Source organism: Anomalospiza imberbis, chromosome 2 (assembly GCF_031753505.1).
Source record: "Anomalospiza imberbis isolate Cuckoo-Finch-1a 21T00152 chromosome 2, ASM3175350v1, whole genome shotgun sequence".
NCBI lineage: Eukaryota > Metazoa > Chordata > Aves > Passeriformes > Viduidae > Anomalospiza > Anomalospiza imberbis.
Window position 1 is genome coordinate 15,322,400 of NC_089682.1, and position 17,518 is coordinate 15,339,917.

Here is a 17,518-nt window from a genome sequence, read left to right on the forward strand (position 1 = left end):
TATTTTCATTCCAAAGAAAGAAAGCATTTTCAGAATTACACTCCCAGCTGGTGCTCTGCGACAGGATTCATTCTTCAAACTCCTATCTGGCTTCATCTGTACAACCAAAAGACAGGGAGGAGTTCTGTCTCAGAACCAGGTCTGCAGTCTTCATTCTGTGAGTTAGCTACGTGGAACAAATACAGACATAGGCATCCTTCTAGATCTCAAAATTGTTGCAGAAAAAGGCAGAAATTAAAAAGAGTAGAAAGAGAGTAAGGAATAAATACATAAATACATTTTTTTCTTTCTTATCTCTACAAATTGTCTTCCTCTGAGAGACTTAACAATTTAAGAATTAAAAAAAAAAAAAAGCCCAGACCCTGAAACTAAACATTTACAAATAAAGTTTTCTTTTAGGAAATCTTAGTTCTATCAGGTAAAACAATAGATACAATTTCAACTAACATTATATCTCTTGCTGCAGACTGTAAGTTTTTCCATCTTCTAAAAAGAAGCAAAGACATAGATTGTGAAAGCCTGTGTTTCTGACTTCAGATGCCCACATTTAGAACTTCTGCTCTACTCTTGCTTTTCTTTGGTAGTAGTGTAAAATAGACAACATACAGTGAATATCCTTAGATAGCTTGATTTAATTTTATGCATGGTACTGCTTTGCTTTTTGTTGTATTGGAATAATTGTTGCTTCAGAAGTAGGATTTTTAATCAGCTTTTTAGAACAATTGTTTGTGTATGAGCAGATAAGTAGTGGTTAGTTCTGTTAAGTGACTCAAATTGAATATTAGTCACAGTTATAAGGAATGAATTTTAGTCCATGGTTTAGCTCACTAATACTGCTTACTAAAGTAATGGGAGATTGTGAAGTACTTGTTGCTCTGTAGTTTTATTTTTAAGGTAGTTTTGAATTTGAAGGTAGGAGTATAAAAAGTATAAAATGTATGAAAGCATATAAAATGTGTCTAAGATATTTAAAAACACCTAGACTGGTGCACTCTTCACATTTTTAACTCCCATTTTTACCTTAATGAATATTTCTGTAAGCTCTAATAAAAGAGGTAAAAATAATTGGTTTTCAGTTTGCTGCTCTTTATTGTTTCAAAAAGTAAAACTCAAAAGGGGGGTTTTATTTCTGCAGATAATGCTGAAAAATTCATCCTATGTTCATAACAAGTTGGGAAAGAAAAAATGCATCTAGGACACTTCCTGACTCAAGGGAGGGGAGGAAAAGGAAATTCTGTATATGAGCTGGGGAACTGTGCCAGCATTGAGTCATCCTTTTAAAATCACTTGATATCCAAAAAGCTTACTGTCCTTACAGGACATAACTGCTTTATGTAACTTCAGTACCAAGGTTTAATATCATAGTCAATACTTCAGAAATAGTTCATTTGGTTATGGGGATCAACATTATGATGCCTGTGACAGACAAATATTTTGCCAAACACAGCCATGTCCAGCAGAGCTCTTAGCAGTACAATGAAGGCTATGAAAGTAGTAAAAGGCAACCTATACCCATTGTTGGAGCAGTGTGAAGTAAATTGCTGGGGAATCCATTCTTCCGTTTTCAGTATTATCTTTGCTTGTACTGAATGTACACGTGCTTCAGGAAAGTGCATTTGTCTAAAGGAAGCAAAACATTTGGGAAAAGAGATTGAGAGGGCTGAAAACATGAAAACAAAGCGGCTACTTCCATAATGAAAATGGAAAAATCTATGTTGTTACATAATCAGTACTAACAAGTGAAAATGATAAAAGCAGTATCTTTGCAGCTGCACATTTGGAATTTTTTTTTTTTTTTTTTTAATTGTATGGTTAACAGCATACCCTGATTTTAGGACTGATACACTGATTTAGGTCTTACCTTGAAAAATGGCTGATGTTTGAGGGAGGTGTTCACCAACATGAGCAATATGGTTTTGACTTAATTGTTATGATCAAAGCTATCAAAAAGGATTTTTTTTCTCTTATTCTGATTCCTGACTATAGAAGTTGAAGTTCCAGAACTGTGATCTTTCCTAATGGTGATTCTGGCTGTTTCTGACGTGTAAATTATCCCCATATAAAATAGATACAAAAAATACTGTAGTATGTGATTTTAAACGGAATATAGTCATTAAATAGTTCCCTAAAGAGTTTCTAATGGGATCTCACCAACATTTTTTAATGTATTAATAGGGTCTGTTTAAAAGAAATATTAAAGTCACAATATTGGCACAGTTAAGTGCTAAATGGTGTATTAAGACAAAAAATCTGGCACAGTTTGGGGGAGTGACTTGGCTTTGTCAGGCAGTGACTCTTGGAAGGACTCTCAGTACCAACTAAACACAGCCCTGTGGCTGGTCCCTCAGCAGCTGTGGTCACTGCAGGAAGAGGCAGGAGGATTGTGGCTGGAAGCGTCGGGGTTATTGCTCTATGTTCAGTATAAATCAGTGGTGCAGAGGCTTCCATAATAATATGAACAATCAAGTAGTAAAAGTAAAAAATTCGGGGAAGACTTTACAAGAACATGAGGTAGAAAATCACTTTATAGTGAAAAATCTGAAAAAGTTCTTAAGGAGCAAATTAAGTCATAACTAAGACTTATGTCTGTAAGTAACTGTATATCCAAGATGGTTCTGTTTTGTAACTTCTTCATTCTGTTAAGACAGTACACAATTAACAAGTAAATGTGAAACCTGGGTAATGCTGGAACCAGGATTATCAGTATTTAAATTAATTTCTCCTGCAGTTGCTTAAGATGTCTTAGCAATTATAAAGGTTTTAATTATTTATTGAGATTAAAACTTGATAATCTTCTTACCTGATGTTTACCTTAAGTCAAAGTCTTAACCTCATTTTTACAGATTTTGGTCAGCATGTCAAGAATGTTTGATGTCTGGGAAGAACTTTTATGATTACTGGACCCATCCAAGGATTTTTTTGCATGTGTCAGATTTCACTCCCACTGGGTTTTTGTGAACTTGAGTATGTATAGCACATCTCTCCTAGTGATGTGTGCTTGTTATTGGAAAATGGCAATTCATTTAAAAGTCCTGCTGATAGTCAAATTTTTTCTCACTTCTAAAAGCAAAGATATGACAGGGGTTTCTTTCTGTCCAGAAATTGTGTTGTAAAATTCAGAGGTTTTATTTAAAATGAGTGTGAGGTTAATGGTTTGTCCTTGTTCCTTTCTGATGTCCTCTATTTCATAACTTCCATCTCTGTTAGATGCAGAAGGGATTGGTATGTGGCTGATACTTTTTTCAACCATGAAACCTTTTATTCTGATGCATAGAATCAGGTTTGGTGCTGTATTTCTTGCTATATTTTGTATAGCCAACGAGTGTGCAGAGGGGAAGCTTTTTGGTCAGTATTTAGTCATCTGCCAGCTGAAATTTACTGCACTTCTGAGGAGATTTTCACCTTCATCTGGGCAATGCTCATTTCGTGGGAAAGTGAGCATGCAGCCAGCCTTGTTTTGCACTCAGTTCTTGTGGGTCTCTTCTTGTTGCAGCATGCGGATGTTGTGCATTATCTTCAATATCCCCTTCCTGATGCAAAGGACTGAAGATAGGATAGTTATTCATCACATGTCTCACGCAATAATGACTTCAGGGATTTTCTAAATCAACCTTCTTTAAAGAGAACTTTCTCAGAAATCTGTTCCTGAATTTGTTCCAGGTGGAACTCGGGTATGGTGAAGGAGTCATTTATTTTGTTCAGCCTTTAGCTGCTGTTACTGCTTTTTTGTCATCAGATAAGAATATCCATTTTCCACAATAATGGGCCTCAGAATAATCCAAAAAGTAATGTTAATCCTTTTGAAGTGTTTCAACATGTTAAAAATAATGTTTTTTCAAAAAGCCTTAATCAATAGTTACTTGTGGCGTGTACTGCACATACCTATCTTTGCTCTTGGTATGATGAAAAAAATTAAAACTGCCAGGTTTTTTTGTTGTTCTTTGCATAGTTAGTCAGGAAGATTTTTTTCATTTATTTTTTTTAAAATCTCACACTTACATAGTCAAATAAAATCTTCCTGGACCCTTCCAACCCTTAATCTTGTTGTGCATGTCTATCTTTATTAGGAATCTTAGGTCTTGGGTATCTTATTTTGGTCAACTTTCTATTTAGTTTAATTTCACTGAAGCAGGCAGCAGAGACTATGCAGTCAGTCTTTCTGTTCAGGACGGGTCCAGTTTACTTTTAGAGTCACATGCTATTGACTTTAATGTTTGAATGTCTTAAGCTGTAAATGTTTCCCTGTACTTTTTTTTTTCTTTACCTTTCCAATTCTATGTCACTTCATGACTTTACACTCCTTAAATGTCATCTGTGTGTAGAAGCAATATAAATACACCAGTCCATTATTATTTTTGCACTAAAATTTTACATTTTTTAGGTAGCTGCTGCTTTTTTCCTTTGGAGTAATATATGCATATCATAATTTTAATTTATATTTTCAGTATATTGAAAAGTGTATACTCGAGTCTTTGTCACTCATTGTGAAGCTGATGAACTAATTATTCTTTTAATAACTGTTACCTAGAATATATTGTCATAAAGATTTAAGTGTTTAAAATGTTTCTACTCATATTCCTGTAATTTTGAGTATCTAGAAAAGGAGAAATCTGTCTTCCAGAAATACCTTTCCTAAGTATGCATTCCATAGCAGTTTATTCTTTGATGTTCTGTTTAAGTTAATTCACATCTAGTTCTTACACCTCTTTAAAAGTAATTTCTTGCTGAATTTCCTATTTCTGTGCCGGTATTTTGAAATTTCTTTGCCAAGCACTTGTCATCATGTGTGTTCACACTTTGCTTATGCATTTTTTTCGGGAAGTTGAGACTGAGAATTTTAGGTGCAGTGAGACTCCTATGGTGTTTGGGTGTGCTAATATTCCTTATTCTGAATGGCTTTCTTCCTCCTGCTACAAGAAAGAGCACAGATCTGATCCTGTGCTGACTAATTAGATGATTTGGAGTATTTCCTTGTGAATTATTTTGCCAATACTGCAGCATACACTTATATATTTTTTTAATTATTTTAATCTTTAATTGATTGTTTCTCTGTCCTTTTTACATAAAATTTATAGACTAAGAATGCTCCCATGTTTTGAATGCTTACTATTTAAACACTACTGAGCGTCGCAATGGTATTGTGGATTTTACTGGTAGTTCTCCTAAATACCAGTTCAGAGCCCAGTTTAGTAGTCCTAGACCAGCTTTTCAGCTGTCTCTAGAACATACTGCTCAGAAAAAGGTCTGCAGATAACATACAGCTTGTTCTGCACTGATGAGCTTAGGCCATCCAGCTCTGCATGGGTCACTTCTTTACACAGAGCAGTTTTCAGGTCTTCTATTGAAAGTTCAGAATTCTGAAGGGTATATTTTAGAAGAGTCTATGTATAGATAAACTCATGTTTTTCTCTTGCTTTTCTGAGCTTTTTCATTACTACTGAGAAATATGTATCTAGTAAGACTCTGTTTCTACTTCCTTTAGGGTTTGAAGTCTGGTTTTCTTTTAAAACATTATCTGTTAGTTGTTCCTGTAATAAGATCTCAAACAAATACAAATATTTTATGTTGGAGGAGAGTTAATTTACTTTTGAATTAAAAAGTGAAGGTAAATTTCAATTACGAGAAGCAAGATGAGTGTTTAATGTTCATTAAGTACCTAAAATATTGTTGTTTTTCTTTTTCCAGCAACATGATTAGGCTATTATTTTTATAGCCTGATAATGATTGAATAGTTTTTCACTGCTTCCCTAGAAGGTGTCTGTCCTTTTCTTTTTTTACTGGCAAGAATTTTTCCTATTCCAATTTGCAGCTGATTACTTAAGATAAAAATGAGTTGCCCTTGATGTTGTAGAATCCCCCCCCTTTTTTTTTTTTCTATGAAGTTTTTAATTCAGATTTTATTTGTCTGTGCCATACAGTCCATTTGGTGTTCTTTCCTATATGTATGTGTGTGTTCTTGTGCACCGACATATATTGTGAGGTTTGTTAGTATAAGCTTACTTATATGGAGATACTGCCCAGAATTGTTCTGAGTTGCAGACTAGATCACTACAGGAAATTTTTCTGGAATATGGTATTTTAAATTCATACTTAAACTTGTTTGTCACTCACTTCCTTTCTAGGCTAGTGTTGATTTAACACTATTACAATTGTTAAGAAAACTCAGTAGTGTTAACCTTCTATTTGTTTCCTTGTATTCCGTATTTAGTTTCACTGTAGTGGAAGCCAGTAGCAACCACTTAAAAGTTGACTCACATGGTTGTTTTGGGGGTTTCTGAGGTAGTGTAACTTTATAGTGTGAAGAAGTCCTTGAGAGAACTGTGTGCCAAGAAGAGGAAATCATGTCTTGAGACTTTTATTCCCTGCTGCAGTATAACGCTTGAGAAAGGGGAGCTTTCCAGGCTTATAAATAACATAAATAAAATGTAGGCACTAGGGTGTAGCTGTAACTGGAAGGAAGACCCCCACCATTGCAACTGGTGAGTTGACTGTCTATAGTTGCATTATCAAGGAAAGTTATCAAGAAATTGAAGAAAGGAGCAGAGTGCCCAAGTATTCCAGCATCTCATTTATTTTCATTTCATCACATGGGACAAATGGTTTTGCCAAGTACCAAGAAATGATCAAACAATTCAGTACCAGATGGAATGGCTGGCTTCTCTTGCAGTTTACTGGAAGATGACATCTATCATCTGATGTAATTAGTGCAGTTGGTTGAGAATAGAGATTTCTTTCTACACTGTATAAGACTTGTATTTTAATTCAGGTAGATAGTGGGGCTTGATTACCTCTGCATATAATTTGTGTTTCTGTAAAAGGCTTAGCTTTTGTATTTTTAACTGCATTTGCAGAACACTGTTTAGGTTAAAATAACAAACATTCAGCAGTTGTCAGAAAAGGAAACTGCAAATTTGTAGGCAACCACTCATCATAAGTCTTGCTTACAAACGAGAGTTACTGACAAATTAAAGTTGGATATCATTAGAGTTCCTTTTCGTTTAAACCAGAGTTCTATTAGGTCTGCCTTTTATGGACTGAAGAGTAACCAAGCCCTGAGAAAAGTCTGGGAATATTCTCTTGGTATCAGGAATGTGAAGTGGTGGTTTGGGGTTTGTGTTGTTTTTTAGAGGATGCTCAAAATAACCACTGGAAAGTTGGTTGTATAATAATTGCATAGCATTCAAAAATAATAATTTTTGTTTGTGTAGAGAGAGCAAGTTAATATATTTTCTTTTCTTGTTCTTGTTGAGTTTTGTAGTTCTTTTAAAGCAATTTAGAATCATAGAAAGGTTTGGGTTGGAAGGGACCATGAAGGTCACCTAATTCTAACCCATGTGCCCTGGGCAGGGACCCCTTCCATTAGATCAGGTTGCTCAAGGCCTTATCCAGCCTGGCTTTCAACACTGTGCCAGGGTTGGGGCATCTACAGCCTCCCTGGGCAACCTGTTCCAGAATCTCACCATCCTCACAGTAAAGGATTTCCTCCTAATACCTAACCTAAATTTCTTATTTTTCAGTTTGTACCCATTACTCCCTGTCCTATCACTACAGTTCTTGAGGAAGGATCCCCCTCTGGCTTCCCTGTAGTCCCCTCCAAATAGTGGAATTTTGCTATGCGGTCTCCATGCAAACTTCTCTCTCGTAGGCTGAACAGCCCCATCTTTCTCAGCCTGTCTTCACAGGGAGATGCTCCAGTCATCCTATCAACTTCATGGCCCTCCTCTGGACTTATTCCAATAGTTCCATGTTCTTATGTCCACCTGATTGCTTTGTGTCCTTGAAGGCAGTAGATAAAAGAGATTTGAGAATGTTGTGCTTCACGTGTTTTGACTTTCCCAAGATTGCCAGGGAGCAAATAGATAAAACCATTAAGCAGAAATGGATCAAAGTATCTGAAGTAATGTGTGCTTGGCAGTCTGTTTTGCTGAGCTATTCTTTTCCTCCCTTGGGGTTCTCTAAGATTCAATTGGTGGTTTAAGTAGTCTGTAATCCAACTGATCACATAATAATTTAAAATATAATACCAAAAATGTCCACCAGCAGTTTATTCCTTTGACAAGTAAAAGGAAACAATATTTCTCCGACTCTATAAAGATTCAGCTGGTAGTCAATGCTGGTAGCATTTTCTTCTGAAAAGACAGAGAAATTCAGGGTATTAGATGGAGTATTCAGCATGCCTATGTGCACACACATATAAGATTTTTGGCTGTCTTAAAATGGAAACAGCCACCTAAACGTAGAGGACATCTTAGATTTGTTTTGGATCTTCTAAAACTTTTCTTAAAACTATATTCTTCACATTGAAATATCTTTTTACACTCTCTGATTTTAAAAGTTGCCAGCATGTTCTGTGCATTATTCCAAATCACATGCTGGAGTTTTTTAATATATACAGACTCTTACACACATTCAGGCTTTCTTAGGTGCAGCTCGTTTTCAACTTCGTAATCTTTTGAAAAAAAGAATCTTTTGAAGAAGAATTGTCCGTCTGGGAGAAGCATGTGTTGGAATATGCTGACCTAGGTGGACAGTTGCTTTGCATTTATATAGATTACTGAAATTATCAGATGCAAAATGGTACTTTCAGCACTAATTCAGCACATAAATTTTGCAGAATGCTTGAACAGCTTACGAATTAGCACTTCAGAAACACAGTTTTAGAACTTGGCCTCTCCTAACCTACCACTATAACTAATTAGTGCACATTTTGGTGCATATAGATGAAGGGAAAGACTGGAGCAAGGAAGACATAGTCTTAGAGGAAAATCATAGAACATCCTGAGGTGGAAGGGATTCATCAAGATCATTGAGGTCCAGCTCCTGGTCTTGCATAGCACCCAGCAGGCATCACACCATGTGCCCCAGAGCATTGTCCACATGCTTCTTGAACTCTGTCAGGCTTGGTGCTGTGACCACTTCCCTGGGGAGCCTGTTCCAGTGCCCAGCCACCCTCTGGATGAAGAACCTTTTCCTAATATTCAACCTAAACCTTCTCTGACACAACTTCAGGCCATTCCCTCAGGTCCTGCCACTGGGGAGAATACTTAAGTAAACAGGGTGTATCTAAATCTGTGGGCCCTGGTGCAGCACGAGTACTGAGGGACCTGGCAGCTGTCACTGTGAGGCCACTGTTAATTATTTTCTTATTACCACGATGACCAGGAGAGGTGACTGAGGACTGAAGGAAAGCAAATGTCAACTCCTGTCTTCAAAAAGGACAGGAAGGAGGATCCAGGGAACTACAGATTGGTCAGCCAGGCCTTAATCCTCAGGGAAATAATGGAGAAACTAAGCATTCCTGTATACATGGAGGACAAAAGGGTAGCTGGGGTTATTCAGTATGGATTCACAATAGTGAAATGATGTTTGACAGCATGAAGGGAGGGTGCAAAGAGCTTTTTTAAAGATCTGCCCAGTGGCAGGACCAGAGGCAATGGACAAAAAGGAGTTTCTGTCCGAACATCAGGAGACACTTTTTTACCATCAGGCTGGCTGAGCCCTGGCACAGGCTGCCCAGGGAGGTTGTCACCATCCATGGAGATATTCAGGTCCTGAGCAGCTGGCTCTGGGTGGCCCTGCTTGAGCAGAGGGTATAGGGTTAGACAGGATGATCTCCAGAGGTCCCTTTCAATGTCAACCCGTCTGCAATTCTATGAAATGGGTCCAAGAGTTCCTCAATAAATAGATGAAGAGTATTCTCAGATTTGTTTTATTCACTATAACCCATAGAAGAAATAGAAAGAGAATGAACAAGAAGTTAAAACTGTAGATAGTATATTGCTTTCTGTATGTTAACTAACAGTCAGTTGTGTGTTAACTTACAGTAGCTTGGATTGCATGTAATGCCTAGATAGATCTTCAGATGACATTAACAAGAATGCAGGTTTTTAATTACTTGATGATAACTTCTGAAATTCCTTCCTTGTGTGGCAAGGAATGTCAGTTTTCAGGGGATTCTCAAATTCAGTGCAGAAAACACTGAATTAAGTGCAGAGAAGATAGGATTCACTGCTGCTTAGAGCTTTCTGGTGACCAGCTTCTCACAAAAGGGGAAAGGATGAAGACTGGGCAGCTTTCATAGGATAGACTCTTCTTGAGAAGAAAAGCAGAATACCTTCTTCAACAGAATTTTGTCAGTGGCAGGTGAAGCCTGCTGTTGAAGTGGAGGTGGAGAGTGTTGCTTTGTGTGGAAGTGTCTTGAGTCTCACACTGTCTTAAAAGGTGAGCTTTGGCATTGCTGCAGCGTGGTGGTCCTCATTCAAGTGTTAAAAAGGAGGGTTTTCCAAAGACATCTGGGCCATCTGATACATTCTAGGTGTGCTTTAAGATTACTAAATTCTTAAGAAGATTGGTTTCCATTAATTGGTTGTGAATCTGGAACAGAAATATGAACCCAAAATATGGGACTAAGAGAAAAAGCTTGGGGATTGCTGACTTCTGTCAACTCTTTTATTGTCTGGATCCCGGTACATCTCTTAAAGTTTAAGCTACTTTGTTACTGAACTAGTGCTGTCTGTCTTAATTATGCAAATAACATTGCTAAGTGGTTTTTTGCCTATATTTGGCATCATCTAGTTCATTGGGTTCAGTGACACTGGTATTTTTCAACATATTGTGGATTTGTAAATATTTGTAAACCATTAATCTAAATTTATTTCTCTGTTTTCCTCTGCCAGGAAGAAGGAAGTATCAAAGAAATTGCAATAACTCACCATGTAAAGGAAGGACATGAGAAAGCAGACCCTTCACAGTTTGAACTTCTGAAAGTATTGGGACAAGGATCTTTTGGAAAGGTTGGTAACTGAACTCCTGTGGAGCCAATTATTCAGGAATATAGAATTGAATATTGGTTGTGAAATATGTAGAACAGTCACAGTTTTGCATTAAGGCAATGTTGCAAGTGAAAACTGCTTTTGAAATTAGTGCTAACTAGGCACTGTAATTGTGGCAGATCTTTTTAAAGCAGTAATTTTTTTTCATGTTAGCATGATATGTGGATTTCAAAGTTCAGTAGAAAAAATGTCTTTGTATGAAATAGTAGGATATTTACTGTTAAAATGGAATGTCATTCTTCTCTAACTTCTCTGTTTGAGAGGATGAGGGTTGAAATGTTTTTTGATAAGTATTCCTTGTTGCTTGCTAATTGTAAGACATCATCAGTACAGAAGCTGATTTTTATAGCATGTTGCAATTGTAATGAACAAATTTTAGGCAATAATAGCTACTGAAGTAAATGTGATACACCCCAGTCATGTTCATTATCTGCTGTAATTTGGTTAAGGTGCAATGTACCTTGATATTTATCTGAACATCTGTTAAAGACTCAATGTTTCTAGCATTTCATGAGTACTGAGTCCTCACTAGGCATAATTTTTTATACTTCTGGTTGTCCAAATCCAATTTGAAAGCAAAACATTAGGTTCACATAGCAAGACAGATCATCGAGACTGAATGAAATATGTAAGGCAGGATGGGAGAGTCTACATCCATTTTCAAACTTAATTGCAGTTCTTAATATGATGTTAATCTCTAGCATGTAAAAAAATCACCTTAGATATGGTGGGAAATTAGAAAAATAGGTCCAATTCTCTTTTGGTGGCAGTAAGTTACTGTTAGTCACATTATTATTCCAGTTCAGTTTGGAAATCTAGGTGCTTAGAAACTATAAAATTATGTACTCCTACTAGTAAGAATTCACTGGGAAACCTGATTCCAAAGGTTTGATTTAATCCAGAATCATGTCCAAGTTTTTATTTGGAAATCTTCAGCTCATGAGAAGTAAATCATTCAAGTGCAAGGAAAAGTAAGCAAATAAATTATCATTTCAGCAATCACTTTTATTTATAATACTAAATTCAGTACTTTAATGGGAGGGAGAAGGGGGAATGTGATTTTTTAAAAAGCAAAAATAACAAACTGTCTAGCTGACTCAGATTTCTGCAAAAATGCAGTCTTGTCCTCAGTTGTCTTAGCCTTTATGCAAAAATCATTAATATAAAATATTTTTAAAAATAAAAATCCTTAAATCATTTTGTTCTAATAATTTGTGAAGATGTCAGTGTTTCCCATTTAGTTTAAAAAAAAGTAAATCTGCATGCTTTTCAAGGTCTCTTGATGATGATTTGGTAGTCTCTGGGTAATGCAAGGAATGTTAATATAAGTGAGAATTAGGCACAAAACCAGACATCAAACTGATTTCACATAACATGTTTAACTTCCTCATGTACAGCAACATGTCTATGCATGTTCATAGCCAGAAAACCTGTGACACTTGGTTTTGATGGTTTTCTTTTGGTTTGTTGTTTTTTTGTTTTTTTTTTCATTCCTAAATCTAAAATTTGTCTCTATTGGAATTAATTTTGTGTTAAGGCTATTAAAAACAGTACCAGTCAAGAAATCCCATGATACTGAAGAAGGAAATGAATCACCCTTTAATTGAGGCTGGTTGTTCTTTATTGGTATATGCAAGACTAGGGTATTTTTAAAATTTATTTATACATTGATTAATATGGATTTCTGAATCAAATTTTGTTCACATATTTATGGTCATATCTGAAAATTATTTTATTAGCACGTTTGTTGTGCCATCCTATGAATTTCAGTAAGATAAAACTAGAGATTAATTTTTAAAAGCTGATTTTTTGTTTGTCAGATTTGGAGGAACTTCTGAGATAATCCAATTTTTTTTTTTTACTCACTGAAATTAGACCACAGTTAATTTGGCAGAGTATCCTTTGAATGAACCTTTTAGATTATGAATAAAGGAATTAGAAGGAAAAAATATGAAAGGAGGTTCAGCTTTACAGAATCTAAAACTGTCAAATAGAGTTTCATTGAAATCATACTGACTTACTTGAATGTCATAGCAAAATGCATTCATCTGACTTGCTTTTATTTGCTTTTAAGAATTCTTTCTAATTTTAATGCAGGTCTTCCTTGTCAAAAAAATCTCAGGATCAGATGCTAGACAGCTTTATGCAATGAAGGTATTGAAAAAGGCCACCTTGAAAGGTAAGCATTGTTTAGAACAAGGGAAGAGAAATAAAAAAGAAAACTCAGACCTTATCCCAAAACCTCATCTTTACACAGCTGCTGTTCTACAGATTGTGTTTTACAGCTTTCTTCTCTGAAACAGGAAATAGCAGAATACACTCCTTTGTCTTGTAAACCTGGAAGGATTAAGGATTAACAATACCATGTTGGTAGTTAGAGAGGACAGCAGGCTCCTTCCCATGCCACTTTCCTTAGGTGATGGTGGGTTAATGGAGTGGTTGTGTTACATCTGCCACCTGACTTGCTCCTGAGCTGTTATTTGAAACTTAATATCCTTCAGTTTTTCCTTTGCTGTGTGTCACCAAGGATACAGTTAATGCCTTTTGCTCAGTTTATAATTAGGTCATGATATTTTAAAGCACTTTATATCGGCTGTTTTATTCTAGAAGTTCTTAAGCACGTATGTCTGTTTCATAAAAAAAGACTATACAGTACAGTTGCCCCAAACTCTTGGCACATGATGTTGATGTAGACTGTATTTTATAAAATCTTAAGTTGATAATCTAAGTTACTTGAGCAAAAACAAATTATGAATTTATCTGTTTCTTGGATGGTTTTGATCTTGAATGCTATCAGTAGCAAAATAAGTCTAAGCCTGAGCAATCTCAATACTGTCTCAGAGAATTCTGTAAGAAAAAAAGAAAGAAGGTATTTTTTACCATAGATCAAAATGAAAGTTATCTGGTTAAGGCACTAATGCCTCAACCAGATTGTATGTTTGTTCTTTTATGTCATTGTTCAATAGTTTTGTCTATGTGAAGTTCTTCTAATTCATGATTGTACTGAAATGAAATTATAATTTTGGGATGGCTCCAACAGCTTGTAGTGCTTTAGCAATGTTATTGATTATTATATTGAATTTCAGTTTTAATGTATCCTTTTATCGTAAAATATTTATAGAATGATGGAGGGAACAAAAACATTGGTATATGAACGTCTGCTAAAATGTTGACATTTTTTCACTTAAGATCTAGTGCTGGATGTCACAGTTCTTACACTTTAAACTATTACAGAGGAGTGTGTATTTGAACGGTTTCCTATATTTTGATTCCTTTGTGTTTTGTGGCACGTGTCATTCTCATTATTTACTTCCTTTTTTTCTGAATTTGATTTCCACTCATTTAAGGTACATTAATATCCTCAACAGGCTTTCATTTCCCAGCCTGTTAATAGCTCAGGACTGGTCAAAGGTCACTCGGCAGTTGCTTTTTTAAGATGTTCAAGGGCTTCTCTTCATCACCTTTTGATTGCAGTTTAGCATCGTGTAAAAATTACAGTCCAAGCTGTGGTTCTAGTTTTACCTGCAGATGGGAGAGACTGATAAATACTGAAATTGAGAGCATGACTTTTAATTGGGAAAGGAGACCCTCTGATGCACTAAGAATTCAAGGATGTGAAAGGCTTGAGCAGAAAGGTGACAACATCAAGAGGATGCCACAGTTCTCAACACTTTGTATCTGGATTATCAGATGCTTTTCATGCACTGCTTGCTTGTGATTAATGTTTTAGAAAGAGCAGAGTTGCAAGCAAATTAAGGTTACTGTTGAAACTTTAATATTAAATTAACTGGAATTAATTCTGCTTTTCATAATTTTAACTTTTTTTATATGTAATACTGTTATTTTTAAATAATACAGCATATTACTTGATTTGTCTGTTTTATTATGTCTTTCAAATCTATTCCATAAAGTTATTTTTGTGCTTTATAATTAAAGATAAAAAGGCCACACTTGAAAGCAGTGTATCTGATCCACAAATCAAAATTAGAGAGAATATTTTCATAGAAATGCAGCTGTATTAGCCAGAACACATTGATATAACTACACAGCCCAACTTTCTAATGTTTAGAGCAAATCCAAGAATATATACATGTAATTTTGTTTACTGCAGAGACTAGTTTATTAATAAACTCTGAGAGAAGGTGTTATTTTTCAGTGCCCCTTTATGATGTGGAGAGAGAAACAGAGCCAAAACATTGCTAGAGCATCTGGAATCAAATATATTAAGAAAAATCAGTGCTTCAAGTACAATCCATGTGGAAATTACAGTCAAACAGAAATCAGATGTCAAGTCAAATAATGGGTTATGCCATTGTCTGAAATGAGCTCAGTTCTTTACACTTGTTTTGCTTGGAGTTTTAAGTCCATAATTTCCATGTAACTGCTGCATACCTGCAGGCACTTGAAAGTCTTAAATTTTTTGTCACCTGAACCTGCCTAAAAAAAGAAAGAATATTCTGAATTTCAATCTTGTAATTCGGATGAACTGCTGAAACAGTTAAACTGCACAACTATCTGGTGACATTTTAATGGCTTTAGATGCAAAGGTCAACATTCAAATGTGATGTTTGCTCTGTATTTGAGCACGTATTTCATAAGCTTCCATTTTTAGGAATGTGTTCTGCAGACAGATGGAAACTTCATAGTTGTATTCAGTCATGAAAATGTATCTATATAACTTCTTCATAAGTGTCTGTATTATTGTATGTGCCTGTTTCTGGGAAAAGATAGATAAATGCCTTAACACCATTTTGCTTCTTGTTCTTTTTTCTTTTCTTCCTTGTTACATTTTAATATCTGAGAACTCTGGCTTGTTAATTGTACAAGGAATGCTGTCAGCTTAAACTTTGGATGGGACTTCATTGCTCTGGGGTGCTTCCTCCAGGAAGATACATTGGTGAAAGGAGCAGTAACAAAACGTAGAATAGAGGGAAAGAGAAAGACGCAACATCTTAGACCACTGAAAGCAAACTTTGATTGTTCTCCCCTGTGTAAAGTACTGAATTCTGTCTGTGTTCTGGCTGATTCAGAGCTTCAGATGGGAACCAAGCCCTGACTGGAGCTGGCAGGAGAGTCGTGGAGAACAGCTGAAGCAGGTGCTGTGCTCAGCTGACTGCCCTGCCTGTATTCCTGCGTTGCTGGCATGTGATGCTCATTTGTGTTTAATCTCTGGTGGCATAGGAGCACTTATATGTCCTGTTCAGAGGACACCATGGATGGACAGAACAGTCAGCTTGAGCACCAACTGCTTCTAATGTCTGATATATCTCTCCATGCACATTTACTCTCAGTAAATGTCCTTAATATCAAAAATATAATCTGAAATATAGACTACATTGAATCAATGGCATTTTTATTTTAAGTTCATAAGAAAGGAAATGAAAAAAAAAATCCCTTTCAAATTGTAAAGGACTTAATATTTTATTATTATCAGTTATTTAATGGGTTAAACCAATATAAACATCTTTATGATAGTATGATTATAATTATGCTGTTTGTTTTGCTATGACTTTCAGTCTATGCTCTTCACTAGCAGAATGTTTTCTATACATAGCTGTGGCAATTTTGCTGTGATGTTTGAAATGTTTACTAAGTATAGAGCAGACTAAGGGTGGCTGTGTTTTCTCATGTGCTTTTGTTAAATTTATTTGCCTAGTGTTAGGTTTTGTCAATAGCACAAACTGAAGCAAATCAAAATGCATAAAGATATTTATCAGAAGAAATGTGGAATAAATTCTCTCAGCACTCAGCTGTGTACAGTATAATGACCTGCAGAAAGTTACAGTATTACCCAATCAGAAGTACATCAGGAAACATGAGAAATACTCAGTTGTAATGTAATTTTTTTTTAAATCTTGCTTGCTGATGTTCTATTGTAGTTCGAGATCGGGTTCGGACAAAAATGGAACGTGATATCCTAGTAGAAGTTAACCATCCTTTTATTGTCAAGTTACATTATGGTGAGTTGCAGAAAATTTCATTTTTATAGCATAGCGTGTTTGTCAAGATAGCTTTTAATATTTGCTTTGTGGTTCAGAAAATCGCAGAACTTTAGGGTGTTAAGTCCCAATTGTGCAGACTTGCTCTGTAATAATTCTCAAGCAAAAGAAGCACATGACTGACTTCATGTGGTGCTAAATCTTTATAGTACTAAGACTCTGTAGCCCTTTGTGTTATTAAAAGAAGTTATCTATAAATAACTAGCCATTCTTTTCCAGAACCTCTAATCTTTTGTATGACATAAATTTTTTAAGTTATTTCTTTCAGTTGCTTTGTTTATTCTATAGAAAATGTATGCAATGGTTGGTGGAAATTAGCCTTTTAGTTTTAATAGTATGAGCAGCTGTAGCACAATACTTATGTGTAAGAGGGGGGATATCAGTACTTTTAACATGTCGGGGGAAAAGGGCATTTTCTGGTTTGTTGGGGGTTTTTTCAGCTCATATTTTTCTTTTCGGGTTTTTTTTCCCTATCGTTAAACCTCTTATCTCTCTCTCATTTTCTAAAGGGGCTTAAATTATGTACCTTTCACTATTTTATTTGCCATTCTTTTGCAGACTAGACTAAATGTCCCTGTTAAACTGAGTTTAACCTAGAGATTTTAAAAGGTTCATTAGTTACTAGTTTGCCATTTTAAATCTAGCTTCTTACTTTAAAATCTGAAATAAAATGCTGGCTAACCTAAG

General features: G+C 35.6%; 1 protein-coding gene across 5 annotated transcripts in view; it reads left to right on the forward strand.

The window, feature by feature from the left end:
* RPS6KA3 (ribosomal protein S6 kinase A3) overlaps positions 1-17,518 on the forward strand; it is a 72,328-nt gene that overhangs the window by 22,674 nt on the left and 32,136 nt on the right. For 4 of the 5 annotated variants that reach the window (XM_068179901.1, XM_068179902.1, XM_068179903.1 and 1 more), the window contains 3 exons: positions 10,677-10,793; positions 12,930-13,011; positions 16,712-16,792. In XM_068179901.1, coding sequence (XP_068036002.1) covers positions 10,677-10,793; positions 12,930-13,011; positions 16,712-16,792 — 280 coding nt within the window. Of the gene's footprint in view, positions 1-135; positions 158-10,676; positions 10,794-12,929; positions 13,012-16,711; positions 16,793-17,518 lie in introns of those variants that run through there. The other variant, XM_068179905.1, reaches the window with a different exon arrangement.